The sequence below is a fragment of the Homarus americanus genome, unplaced genomic scaffold (genome assembly GCF_018991925.1).
Source record: "Homarus americanus isolate GMGI-L3 unplaced genomic scaffold, GMGI_Hamer_2.0 scaffold30535, whole genome shotgun sequence".
NCBI lineage: Eukaryota > Metazoa > Arthropoda > Malacostraca > Decapoda > Nephropidae > Homarus > Homarus americanus.
In genome coordinates this window covers 5,208,148-5,221,642 of record NW_024732440.1, presented here as the reverse complement: position 1 = coordinate 5,221,642, position 13,495 = coordinate 5,208,148, and the positions used below count along the sequence as shown (strand labels likewise).

Here is a 13,495-nt window from a genome sequence, read left to right as displayed (position 1 = left end):
CTTGGTATTCCTTGTAATATGCTACTGTACTTGGAAAATCTTCTTCGGTCACAGAACTTTACCAGTGTCAGGGACAGGATTACTTTGGAATTTTTTTCTTCAGATATTCATCTTACGCTACTTAGACCAACAAGTCTTTTAAAAAAAAACTCAACAGGAATACACTTTACCCCAAGGTGATTACATCCCTCTTCCATATGGAACTGCTCATTCTGAGATTAATGTTCACCTAAATTAACATGTCCAGAGCAGTGACTTAAGTGTAAAATATAGTAATACAAAATATTGTAGTTATTTTATTATTATCTTCTGCCTTTCAGTGACTTTCCATTCTTGTTTTATTTTGTAATGATCTCAATTGATTACCGGATAGCTAAATTATTCATCTTAAAAATTTAACACGTCTATTTCAAGTAATTATTGTAATGTCAAACATTTAATGTTGTTTGGTTGTGAATCAGTCCAAAAAAAATTTGAATTATTGGAAGAAAATCTGGGTAATGCATAATGTAAGTGATCAGAATTATGTTCATATACTGTACTATGCTGTAAATCTTTTAGATTTTAAGGATATTGAACATTGTGTATCTTACAATGTATTGTTTTTTCCCAGGCTTGTCGGAATAAGATGGTGCAACACTTGGAACACCTCCTCTTTTATGGTGCTGATATGAATGCTCAGAATGCCTCTGGCAACACACCTCTTCATGTTTGTGCTGTCAACAACTTAGAAGATTGTGCTCGTGTCTTACTTTTCCGAGGGTGCAATAAAAATGCTCTCAACTATGCCAACCAGACACCTTATCAGGTTAGATATTTTACCATCTTGTATTAAGAGTAACAGGTTACCAGATCACATTTACCATCCAAAGCACTAAATTTCACCAAACAAGACAGTTTAGGAAATAAAGTACTGTACTGTACCAGTATTATTAGATTTTGAAAAATAATAGAAGCCAATACCGGTAGTTGTTTAATTTTGTTTGCTCCCTTGTACTACAGCATAAAGGTTTTTGCCTGGATTTACCCCAAGCATGTAAAAATAGAGGAATATTTGAGACTTGGGCAGTACAAGTACTCAATCTTGAAACTGTCAATTAAGAAACGGCTTATACATGAAAATCGCTGGTTTTTCTAGCTGAAACTACAATTTTTTATTTTAAAATAAAAAAGAATTTAAATTCCTGCTTCCTCATTATTTTCAATCTGGCTGCATTGTTTTGGTGGTGACAGGGATAATGAGACACACAGGTTGACTCTTAACTGGCAACCTTGGGACCAGGGCCATACTAGGTGATAGAAATTCTCATTAACTAAACATGCCTTAAAATTCAGGATTCTTTCATAAATATTTCAGGTGGTGTTATACATGTATATTTATAACCATCAAATATATCTTCATTATTAGTGATGTAAATTTTTTAACAGTGCTAAGTTCTCTGCTTGTGGGTACAGCTAGTATTTTATGGAGAAAAACAGATGTAAATTATGTGTGTATACTTTGCATATTCAATATTTTACCGTGAAGGACAGTAAGTCAATACGTATTTGTATTTCAGGTTGCAGTTATTGCTGGAAATATGGAACTTGCTGAAGTGATAAAAAATCATAGCTTAGAGGATGTTGGTGAGTACAGTCTGTGTGCTGTTGCATGTAATGTAATACCATAATTTCATATCAGTTTTATTCATAAAGATCTCTAATTAAACAGTTTGCGGTATGTGGAATAAAAAATATTTTCATAAATATGCAATATGTTTCTGAGAATTGAACAAATGCTGTAGTACCTTTTGTTTTATTTTTACTGGGAAATATGAGCATTTACTACTACTATTCCAGAAAGTGGGTTTTTTTTTATATAAATGTTTAAGAAATATAGGACTTGCTTTGATCATTCAAAGTTGTAACTATAATCTCTTACAGTTCCGTTCAAGGAGCCACCTAAATACAATCCAAACCGTCGCATCTCTGGAGCTCCTCTCTCCCGCACACACTCGGACCCCAGGCTGGAAGTCAGTGCTATAACAAAGCCACCATCACCTTCTCCATCTAGTAGATCCATTCCACCTTTTAGCTCAGCTTCCTCTTTGAGCGAGACGTCAACAGGCAGCAGTTCTACATGTACTCATCCAAGTGAGATGGATTCAGAGGAGTGTGCAAGTGCTCTAGGTTCTGCAAGTCTGAATGCTGGTGAGGAAGAGTTGTCACAAATGTTCTTATGGTAAAATATCTTGGTTAACAAAATCTTGAATGTCATTATTTAAGGATTGATAAAGATAAAAATTAATACATTTGAATTACAAGAACAGCATGGAACAGTAATGAACTTATAATTACTGGCTTTGTTGGGGAATTGCTTGTTAGTAAATACTGATACAGTAATGGAGAAAATTAAAATTTTTAGAGTAGCTGTTCTTACTACATTGAATCCTTGTGCCTCCTCTCGCATCTGAGTATGAATGACAGCAGTTACGAGTGTAAATCCCACACACCCACCATGAATACAACCTCTGTTCAAGCAAGTGGAAAAACAGTTTATTAGCTTGATTGAATGAGGAAAATTTACTTTAAAGGAATTGACTGGAAAAAGAGTGACCACCATGAGTGGAAGGAGTCATGTAATTGGTGTAATTGTCACTACATGCCAATTGACTTTTACACTTCCACATGACCAAGATCATGATAACTTAACTTGGGTTATTGTTCCTATTTCTGTGCCATTTTTGTTTGAAAATATCATGTAATCTATAATCTAAGAATATCCCTATTTCAAACACTAGAGATTGTCTTCTGCATTATTTCCAAAGATGAAATTAAAGTACAGATTACAAATACAGTTGAAAAAAAGAAAAACCTGAGTACTGGACACCCAAGTAATGACACAAATCTTGGGAAAATTATTTAAAAATAAATATAAATAAATATATCTTGCATATCTTGCGGGTCATTGTTATTGTTGAGCGATACGGCGGGAACCACGTGGTCCCGCCAGCCCAGCTTGCATCACAACAACATAGCCATTGCACTCTTGTATGCGTGGCTATTACTCGGTGCAAACGTTCCTGTTCTTTCGTGACATACAGTATATCTACCCGAAAATACGACTTCGAAAAAACATAACACAGCTCGCAACTTGGTCAAGGGGGATGTGGCTATAGTGATGAGTCCTGTGTTACAGTTACAAATACAAAACTAATATAAAATACTGAAAAACTTAGCCCCAAAAAAATAAAAATTAGGAGTATTATCACAGTTATAAAGTAACAGCCTACACAGTAAGTCAAAAGGTTGAAGCAAACTCACAGCTCCCTGTACAGTACTATACCTCCTTTCCCAACATTAATAAATCATACCACCTACCTTTCTTATGTTATTTAATTGTATAGGATCTAGGTGAAAAAAAATGCAGTTAAAACCATTAAGGAAAAGCTAAATGAAAGTTTAACACAACTGCCATTTGCAGGAATGCTGGCTGCTTCGCCTCAACACAGCCCAACTGAGACGCTGTCTCTGGCTACCCCCTAACATCGAAGCTCCCCCGGTCTTGTGCATAAAGAAATGTTTATTTCCTTTGTAATTGTTCTTATGATAATTATTTCTTTTACTTTTTTGTACAATATTTATGTAGGATTGTGTGTGCATGTAACTGATTAAAAAAGGTGAAGAAGATTACCCAAAATTTAGTTGAAAAATAACCATAACACCTCACAGCTTGCCTCATAGGGATAGTGCTAAGGAGATTTGGGTACAGTGATGAGTTGGCAATAAATCTTCATTAGCAAAATAAAGAAAGAATCTAGGGATATGGTAGGCAAGCCCAGGCAAGCTTACTGGTAAGGTTAGCCTACCACGAGCATGTACAACTATCTTTCACCGTAAATGACCCACAGAAATGCATGAATTTTAACCTCTCAAAAATACTGTGCGTACGTAATTTGACCCCATAATTTTTTTATAAAATTTTTATCATAAACACTTAAATTTACAGTATACTGTACACATCCACTTTATCTCACACTGCACAAGGCCATACATGCCACATACATACGTACATTGAGACTTGGGAACCTTAAAAAAAGTTTCTAGAATCGAGAACCTTACCTACATCTACTAACACTTTAAATAAATAACAACTGAATTGACTCAAAGTGCAGTGTATTATAAATATGATTAAATTACTTCAACTAATTTATTATGAGCTTAAAAAAGAAAATAATTGTTATTGTATTATGCTGGCTGTTGTTTTTGAACACTGTGTCTCCCTGCTAATATGGATGTCTTAATAATGGCTTCCGACTGTATAATAATGTCCCTGTGGCTTAATTGAATGAATCGAAACAGTTTAATTAGCCAGAAAACACAGATACAGAGTGGATAATAATAACAATATTAACATGGCTGAGCCAGTTGAGAGCCTGAGCGCTTCTTTTAGGCACCTGTTATATACTATACATTTATCTCAAAGAAGTATTATGTAACATTTAGTTTCATCTGGAATAGTAAAATAGCATGGTGGTAATAAGTACACTCTCAGTTCGGTACTCAGCGTTTTTAATATAGAAACCTATCCCAACATATCTGCATACTAAAAAAATCAATCATCTGGGTAGAATTTGTCATATTTTATACAGTATTAGTAAACTTGTACGCAAAATAAGAAAAATGAAATTGGGGTTCTGACCAGTGCCTTTTTAAATGTACTCCCTGACTGGATGAGTGAATGAATAGGTATTGTAAAACCCTGAATTCTGACCTAAGAAATATTTTCCCTAGCTTGACTGTTGTATATACTGTATAGTTAATATAAAAACATGTGTATTTCTTCGTTAATTATATGGTTAATTGATATATATATCTATATATATATATATATATATATAAGAGTTATCCAAATGTGTCTCCATCATGTGTCCACATCTCTCCAGTTTGTAGACAAATCTTTTTATTGCTATAATTTTCAGTGCAAAGTATAACACACACTTTTAATTTTATATTGCACAGAATTTTATTTTGTTCCAACTCTTAGTTTCATTACCTCTTGATATTAAAAATTAATATTTTGTACTAGCTTTCATTTTCTTCATACAAGGACAAAGAAAATCCTTGTCAAATACAATTTCTACATTATTTCCTACCACCGTTTACAGTGTACCAAGTTTGTTCTTGCTTGGCCAGTTAGAAGCATTAAATTTTATCCCTTAATCAATCTGAATTAAATCAGAAAGAGACAGAGATACAACTGGATTGCTGTATGTGTTCCTTAACAACCCTTTCATTACCCCTAAATTAATGAAAAATTTAGAGTATCCATTTATTGTGTACTACTACTTTAAGTGTGTACAGTAACCTCCAAAATTAAACCCTTCACTAATATATACGTATTTCTAATGTGCTTTAAAATTCTAAGGAAATTTAGGCACTATTCTGGTAATGAAATTATCTAACAATACCATAAAACTTACAGCAGGAGTGGACTGCTGCGATATGGTGAGTGACAGCTCTGGCGTGTGTACATCAAACAGTGGCAGTGCAGAAAGTTATGATGCAACCCCTACCGACATCACTCAGTTTAACATGGGCATGCTGGTGGTTTGCTTACATCAGTACACTCCACACAAACCAGGACACCTTGACATAAATGCAGGAGACATTTTGGAAGGTGAGAAGATGAATGATTGAAGTTCTCAGAGATACCAGAAAGAATCTTAAGATACAGGTACTCGTTTTTTTTGTGTTAATCTGAAAAAAAAAAATCTTTTGCAGTAACTGGGAGCACAGATGATGGTATGTTAGAAGGAGTGCTTCGAGGAATCACAGGTCTTTTCCCACCCCACTGCGTCCAAGAAGTGCGCTTACGTAACCCCCAAGCTGTAAGAGAATCTTTGATTGCCCCTCAAGTGGCAAGGGTGCAGGGCAGAAGAGAGATGATGGTTCAACAGCATTATGGCACAGCACCACGGATTAGAAAGCCGTAGGTTTAGTATTTTTTTTTTCATATCCTTACAAGTGTGTGATAAAGAACATAATAAGAACTCATTAAGCAGGAAAAAGTTTGAAATTTAGTGTAGTTGTGGTATTTTAATTTATAAGCCAATCATCGACTATATTTCATGGGGTCAGAGAGGAACAATTGTATTTTATTTATATAACTGAAAGATCAGTATGGTGGATTTGACTGCCTGCTGTTATGATGAAATCTTCCATAAAGATAGTGCACATATACAAAAATTTCAGGATAAATGAACCTCGAACTGTTGTCCTTCATCGTGGTAAGAAGGGATTTGGTTTTGTGTTACGTGGAGCAAAGGCAACATCTCCTCTCATGGAACGACCAAATGAACGTGGTCCAGCCCTTCAGTATTTGGATGATGTGGATCCAGGGGGTGTTGCTGACTTAGCTGGTCTCAAAAAGGGTGACTACTTAGTCAAGGTCAGTGTCACTGTACAGTACTTTGACAATTCCTTCTTTTAGAATTAAAACTCAGATGGATAGCTTGCATATTAATGGACCTGTATGAGTAAAATACTTTACAATGGTTTGATTTTTATATGTACAGTATATATAATGGAAAGCATCTTAGAAATTGTAATTGTAAATCCTTAAATCAGTCCTTACCACCTTTGTTTTTATAAAAACAAGGCATGTCACAATGGCTCAGTAATGTTGATTTCCATTATTTTAAGCCAATTATGGTAATGTTAGTTTTGTAAATTTAAAATAGCTGTGTGCTTAAATTCAAAGGATTTATTTGTATAATTAATTTCAGATCAATGGAGAGGATGTATCACAGGCCTCACATGAGCACGTTGTGACATTAATTCGTAAATCGGGCGACCTGGTCCAGATGATGGTTGTAACTCCAACTCCAATCACCTTTATGGCTCACAAGCCACCAATAGGCAACCTGGGAACTATCAGACGTGGGTGCCAGACACTCCCTCGAAAACTCCATGCAGGTAGATGCATGTCCCTCTTTCTGTTCACCAAACTCCGCTCGGACTGTTGGATAGACTCGGGTTCTTGGATCCTGATTGCTATCCACTTGTGGTTTTCGGATGCAGTGGATAACTGACCCTGCTGATTGTGAAGATAAGGAAGACCATGTCGAATGTTGGTCCTATGAGCAGTGTTTAACATAATCTGAGCACACTGAACTCACTCACTTTCATTGTATGATATTTGAATGTTCACACAAAGACCTTATTCATGAGAAAGTAGCATGTAAAAACTAATCATTTGTATTTTAACTTGGGTATGTTCATTTTCTCAAACTTTTCAATTAATTAGCATGTGAATGTCACGAATATTGTTTCTACCCTTTTGTAGATTCCAGTTTATAACCAAGTCATCCTATATTACCTTTATCAAGTATTAAATATTTATTCCTCTACACTTAACAATCTTGAGCCTGATGACAGTGTCTTATTGTGAAAAAGTGACTCCCTCTTATTCCTTGATACTGCTTTTGTATTCCCTTGGTGTTTCCACTACCTGCAAAGGAGTTTTTTTTCAATTTTTTTAATTTTTGTTTAGCAAGAACAAAGCAGAATTTAATTTCAATTATTTCTAAAATTGTCATATACTATTAGCTTAATAAAACCTAAGGAACAAACGATTGTGATAGATTTTAACAAATCTGGTCTTTACTAGTTACAGTACCTAGAAACTTCCTCTGCTCTGTCCATTTAATTTCATATATATTTAAACATATACTATATATATATATACAGTAGTATATATATTTTCTTGTCCATATGCAGTCTAAATCCTAGGAGAAATATGACTGATGCCTTTCATAATTTGGCTTATGCTTTGCTAGCAATCTGAATATTTGTTGAGGACTACAAATGACTATCTGTCTTTTAAATGGTAGACTGAGCTCATCTACAGTCAACAGCACTGGGATAACTTCAGGAAACCTGCAAAATATCCCTTCTTTAAACTAAAGCTAAATGTTTTGTATTTGCATTGAAAAATTATATAAAGCATAGTTTACATATTTTCCTCAACAAAATTCAGTATAATGAAATAACCCTTGTGGCTGCCTAAGAGCTTGCTGCTGCCACCAAACTAACTGTGGTTGTGTGTGTGTCTCCCTCTTAGTGCGGTCGTCCCAAGCCCCCCCTGCACCCCCCCCAAGAGATCCCAGAACAACCTTAAGTGTTGGACGAGCAAGAGCTAAATCTATGGTGGCTGGACTTCACGACATCGGTAAGATGGGTTAGCATTTTTTTTATTGGATGTTGTCCCAGTTTAACCTGTCATAATTGCTGCCTTCTTTATGGAAATTGGAACTTTGAACAAATAAATTTATAGATTTGTAGTCCATCATACATATATGATCTCAGTATAGTCATACATCATTACCATTTCCTGTACCCTACATGTTTTTTCTTACTCTCTTGACTCCCTGCTGGAGACATTTTCATATTTCATATTTTTATTTTGCTTCAAGAAAGTAGCTGTTTAACATTAATAATAAACTAACACATTGGATTATTCTGCTTATAGTTTGGTCAATAATTTTGTCTGGAGTAGAAAAACAGACTTGTGAAATAAAATTTGTTTTAGAAAGGTAAATAGCTCATCCTCTATCTGCACAGGAAATTTCATCATTGGATATAGATATATACTGTAATAGTAAACTGTTCATATGTTAAAAATTTGGCAAGAATAATAACAGGTTATAACTTCATAAATTTTAATTAATGAGCACATTATATTAGATTTTGTATATCCAGTCATACTGTAAGTGACTGAAGGGATGGGATGGCACCTTTACTGAGAAAACATTATTAAAAGATAAGGATGAAGACTTTTATGGCAGGTAATACACAGCCATTTTGAAAATGACGAGGACAAATCAAGACTTATAAATATAGAATTAGAGAGAAAGACAGTCAAAGGGGCATACAAATATCACCTGACAATGCAACTTTGCTTGATGTATTGGTAGCATTTGCAGTTCACCCACATTCATGAAGTTTATCTTATAGATAGTTAAAGGTTGATTTGTATGGAGGCTCCGTGTCTGCTCCATATTTCTGGTAAAGTTTGTCTCTAATTACTTCATTATTTCAATTCTCAATGTAATTTTCCACAATGACACTATTTTTTTTCATTCTTTCTTTTCATTATATAGTACAGTACACTCCAGGTACTTGACACAAAAAACAATGGGTTTCATTCTTATTTTTATTACATCAGTAAACATACAGATACAGTATTCTATTCTGGGGTTTACATTACTTATTGAACACTTTATATGTGTGCAAGTGCGAGCCTGTCTGTGTTCAAGATTAAATTATTTCCTGCTTTCATATACTGTACAGTACTGTACTTCATGATTAAGATTTTCCATATACTGTACAGAGTACATACAGGGTACATATAAAACAATCAATATGTTTAACTGAATTTTTTTTTTACACCAAATCAAAGAAAAGAAAAAATAGTATAAGCCGTTAGATATGGTATGTTACAAACACAATTTCCAAGGAGAGTATAATAGAAATGTACATTTGAACTTTACATGTATGTACAGTAATGCATTACTTATTACAGTACAGTATAGTCTTGTATACAGTAAACTTTAAACATTGCTATTAACAATTTTAAAAATATGTGCATATATTTTCTTAATATTTGAGATATAAACCACCAAAAATCAGTATAATTGTAATGAAGAAAGATGCAGCCTATAAGGTCAAGGTAATTACAACTGTTACAACAACTTGCACCTTCCCTGCATCTCCTGTTTTATATCATATTGTTTTTAATGTACTATATATATATATAAGGAAGTCTTGTAACAAAATGCATTGTAAGGGAAGTCCAGCATCACTAAGATTACTACACTGTTGCTACAGGGTATTATTGAAGGTGTAACAGGATATGTTATGTAAATATGATTTTTTCGTGTATGTAACTCGCATTTTAAAAAATCATTTGCACTTTTACTGTAGATACTGTATATCCAAAAATATAAACCCATACAGTATGTGGAAAATTCAGTGATTGGTGTTTGCCAGAACTTTTTAAGATTGTCAAGCAACTTCAGTATCTACCATATTAACATTTCTTGACTTGAAAAGATATGTACGTTATCAGTTTGATTTTTCCTTATAAATTTTGTCAAAGAATAAAATTTGATGATTGAAAAGTGATGAAAAACTTGTTGCTTAAATAACTAGAGAATGTTGGAACTTTGAAATTAGGACGAAGTCAAATGTATTGCAAGACTACACTATACAGTATTCACATTACTATATTCCACATACCATGTTTAAAGGATAAAAACATTTATTGCAGTTTCTTATAAGACCTGGTGTACAGTACCTGTTTTACCCACTTTTGGAATGCTTTGTTTGATTAGAAACTATGTAAATAGCATACAGTATAGTGTATTAACATCTTGATTTCATGCACATTACAACTTCAGAAATCTAGTACTATTGAAACTGAGAGCATGCTGGATCTGAATATTTTGTTTTCTGAACCTCCCTTGAAACTAAGAACTGTATTGAAATTCCCAAAGTAAAATATAGTATAGTTTAATGATGCACAGTAATTAAGCAGTTTTATAATATCGGCATAATATTAAAGAAGTTTTATTGTATAGTATGTTACAATCCAATATGGACAGTATAACAGGCCACAACTCGGGGATGGAATTTTTTAATAAAATTCCTTACAACCAAACCGTATATGCTAGCATGTGACCTGTGGTGTAATGGTTAGCATGCTCGCCTCACAAGCGAGTGGACCTAAGTTCAATTCCCTGGCTGGGTGAAGCTATGTACAAGTTTTTTGCTGTTTGCTTCTGTCTACCGAGCAGTAATTTGGGAACCTGGATGTTAATTGATTTGCGGATCATGTTCCGAGGTAATGGTTAGCCAATGCAGTTGATGAGTTATCCAGTCTTTTCAGACTATTCCTTGACACTTGGTCATGCAACTCGTTAACTAGACACTTGGTCATGCAACTCGTTAACTTGGGGTGTGGTTGTTGTGTTGGCGACAGCTTCTACACTTTAAACAAATTCACACCTAGGTGGCCCTAGGGCCAGCCATCCTCGTACACAAGGGGCAACCATTATTATTATACAGTAGTACCCCGATTTACGCGGTCAATTGAACCCACAGGGTACCGCGGAAAGTGAAATCCGCGTAAATGGAACAACAGATCATATGGGATTAATTCCAATAGAGACTGGCCCGACCCCCAAACTCCACTTTTTCCGACACAATACCTATGTTGTAGTAAAAATAACATCTAAATTTTATGATGGTATGCTCACACAATTAATATTTAAGAGAAATACAGTCGCCAGGTTAATGTCCATTCAAATAATAGACTCAAATCCCCCCCCCCTCTTCCCAGCTCACTGGCCCCTACCTCTCTGAGAAATGATTGGGTGAAACACTAGATTTTAACGTTTAGTAATAAATAATACCTCAGACTAAAGTTAGGATAATATAATTGACATTTCTGGATTCCTTGCAGGTCAGGGAATATTTTGAATGTAAACTTCATATATTTTGCACAAAAGATAAAATACTTGCTTTGTGTAAACCAAATTATTACATTAGATCTAAAATTTGTATGTCTAATGCAAAATCCATGATGTTTATATTCAAAATGATCATCATATTGTAAGAATTCCAGCAATGTAAATTATATTCTGGTCCAGTAATTTGTATGAATTTTATGAGCTAAAACAAATATCTTCAGTTAATAAAAAAAAAATATTCTTCACGACACTATCTGTCAATCAAAGTACCCCAACTTGCCTCCCCCCTCTTCCAACCACGCCAGATGGTCGGTCGGTCCCAACCCTCCCCCCCACCCCCCCTCCCTACCAGAGAAATGTTGGGTGAAAAAACTAATTTTAACTTTTAGTAACAAATAATACCTCAGACTAAAGTTAGGATAATATAATTGACATTGCTGGATTCCTTGTAAGACCAGGAACATTTTGAATATAAATGTCATATATTTTGCATAAAAGATAACATATTTACTCAGAGTAAACATTACATCTAAAATTTGTATGTCTAATGCAAAATCCATGATGTTTATATTCAAAATGATCATCAAATTGTAAGAATTCCAGCAATGTAAATAATATTCTGGCCAGGTAATTTGTATGAATTTTATGAGCTAAAACAAATATCTTCAGTTAATAATAAAAAAAAAATATTCTTCACACCGTGCCAGATGGTCGGTAGGTCCCTCCCTCCCCCCCACCCCCCACCAACCCTCCCTACCAGATAAATGTGTGGGAAAACCAGAATATTTACCTTTTTAGTAATAAATAATACCTCAGACTAAAGTTAGGATAATATAATTGACATTGCTGGATTCCTTGTAAGACCAGGAATATTTTGAATATAAATGTCATATATTTTGCACAAAAGATAACATATTTACTCAGAGTAAACATTACATCTAAAATTTGTATGTCTAATGCAAAATCTATGATGTTTATATTCAAAATGATCATCAAATAGTAAGAATTCCAGCAATGTAAATTATATTCTGGCCAGGTAATTTGTATAAATTTTATGAGATTAAAAAAAAAAAAAATTATACTTCATGCGTATATGGGTAGATGAACCGCGGAAAGTGAAAGTTCGGTTTTGGCGAGGCGCGTATATGAGAAATCGCGTAAAGTGAACTAGCAAAATTCTGAAGCCACCATAACATACCTAGACACTTATACTGATCAGTGGAAATATATACTATATACTATATACAGTATAATGGCAAAAACTAAAGAGAGGAATTTTTTGGAATAGTGCTAGATACAATTTTTTTTTCCAATTTACCACAAGAACTCCTGCTGACTACTGTTTATGTCAACGAGCGTGAGTGGGTAGGTGTGAACTACTGTCTGCAAGCTTTGAGTTACAGATACATAATATACAGTATTTTTAATGGGCAATTTTCTAAGACTCCCAGGGAACTGGTTTACAGATTTCCAAGACTATGGTAATATACTACAGGTTGTACCTCTCTAATCCGGCATTCTGTGGTCCGGAAACTCCCGTGGTCCGGAACGATTTTAGTTTGTCCAATAGGTAGATAGGCAGCTTTTTTTTTCTTATTTTTTTTTCTTTTTTCTGAATTATTATTACTGTATTAAATTTTTGCCCCTCAGGCCCCAATGTGGGTCAGTGACCTATGCCCGGGTGGGCTAATCCCCGTACAAAAAACAACAAAGCTGCGGGCAATTAAGGTTTGTTTACATCCGGCAGTTCGGCTGCTCTCTCTCTCTGCTTGTCTATACAGAGTACAACATTTAACCCTTCAATGTATATGAGCAGTAGATAAGTGTTGCTTTCATATTCTTATGTAGAGTATTGACGATATGTTTTCACATGTGTGCACTTACATACGTGCAGTCTCACTTTTTTTTTACCATTAATGGTTAGCTACTTATATTGTTCCATTTATTAACATTAAATAACATTACAGGTACAGTGGGGTATG

General features: G+C 34.5%; 1 protein-coding gene across 5 annotated transcripts in view; it reads left to right on the top strand.

Moving 5' to 3' along the window:
• LOC121868782 (protein shank-like) overlaps window positions 1-13,495 on the top strand; it is a 77,540-nt gene that overhangs the window by 49,557 nt on the left and 14,488 nt on the right. For 2 of the 5 annotated variants that reach the window (XM_042369691.1, XM_042369690.1), the window contains 8 exons: window positions 614-808; window positions 1,560-1,626; window positions 1,924-2,190; window positions 5,465-5,659; window positions 5,764-5,971; window positions 6,235-6,430; window positions 6,768-6,957; window positions 8,105-8,212. In XM_042369691.1, coding sequence (XP_042225625.1) covers window positions 614-808; window positions 1,560-1,626; window positions 1,924-2,190; window positions 5,465-5,659; window positions 5,764-5,971; window positions 6,235-6,430; window positions 6,768-6,957; window positions 8,105-8,212 — 1,426 coding nt within the window. The remainder of the gene's footprint in view (window positions 1-613; window positions 809-1,559; window positions 1,627-1,923; window positions 2,191-5,464; window positions 5,660-5,763; window positions 5,972-6,234; window positions 6,431-6,767; window positions 6,958-8,104; window positions 8,213-13,495) is intronic. The other 3 variants (XM_042369693.1, XM_042369692.1, XM_042369695.1) reach the window with 3 other exon arrangements.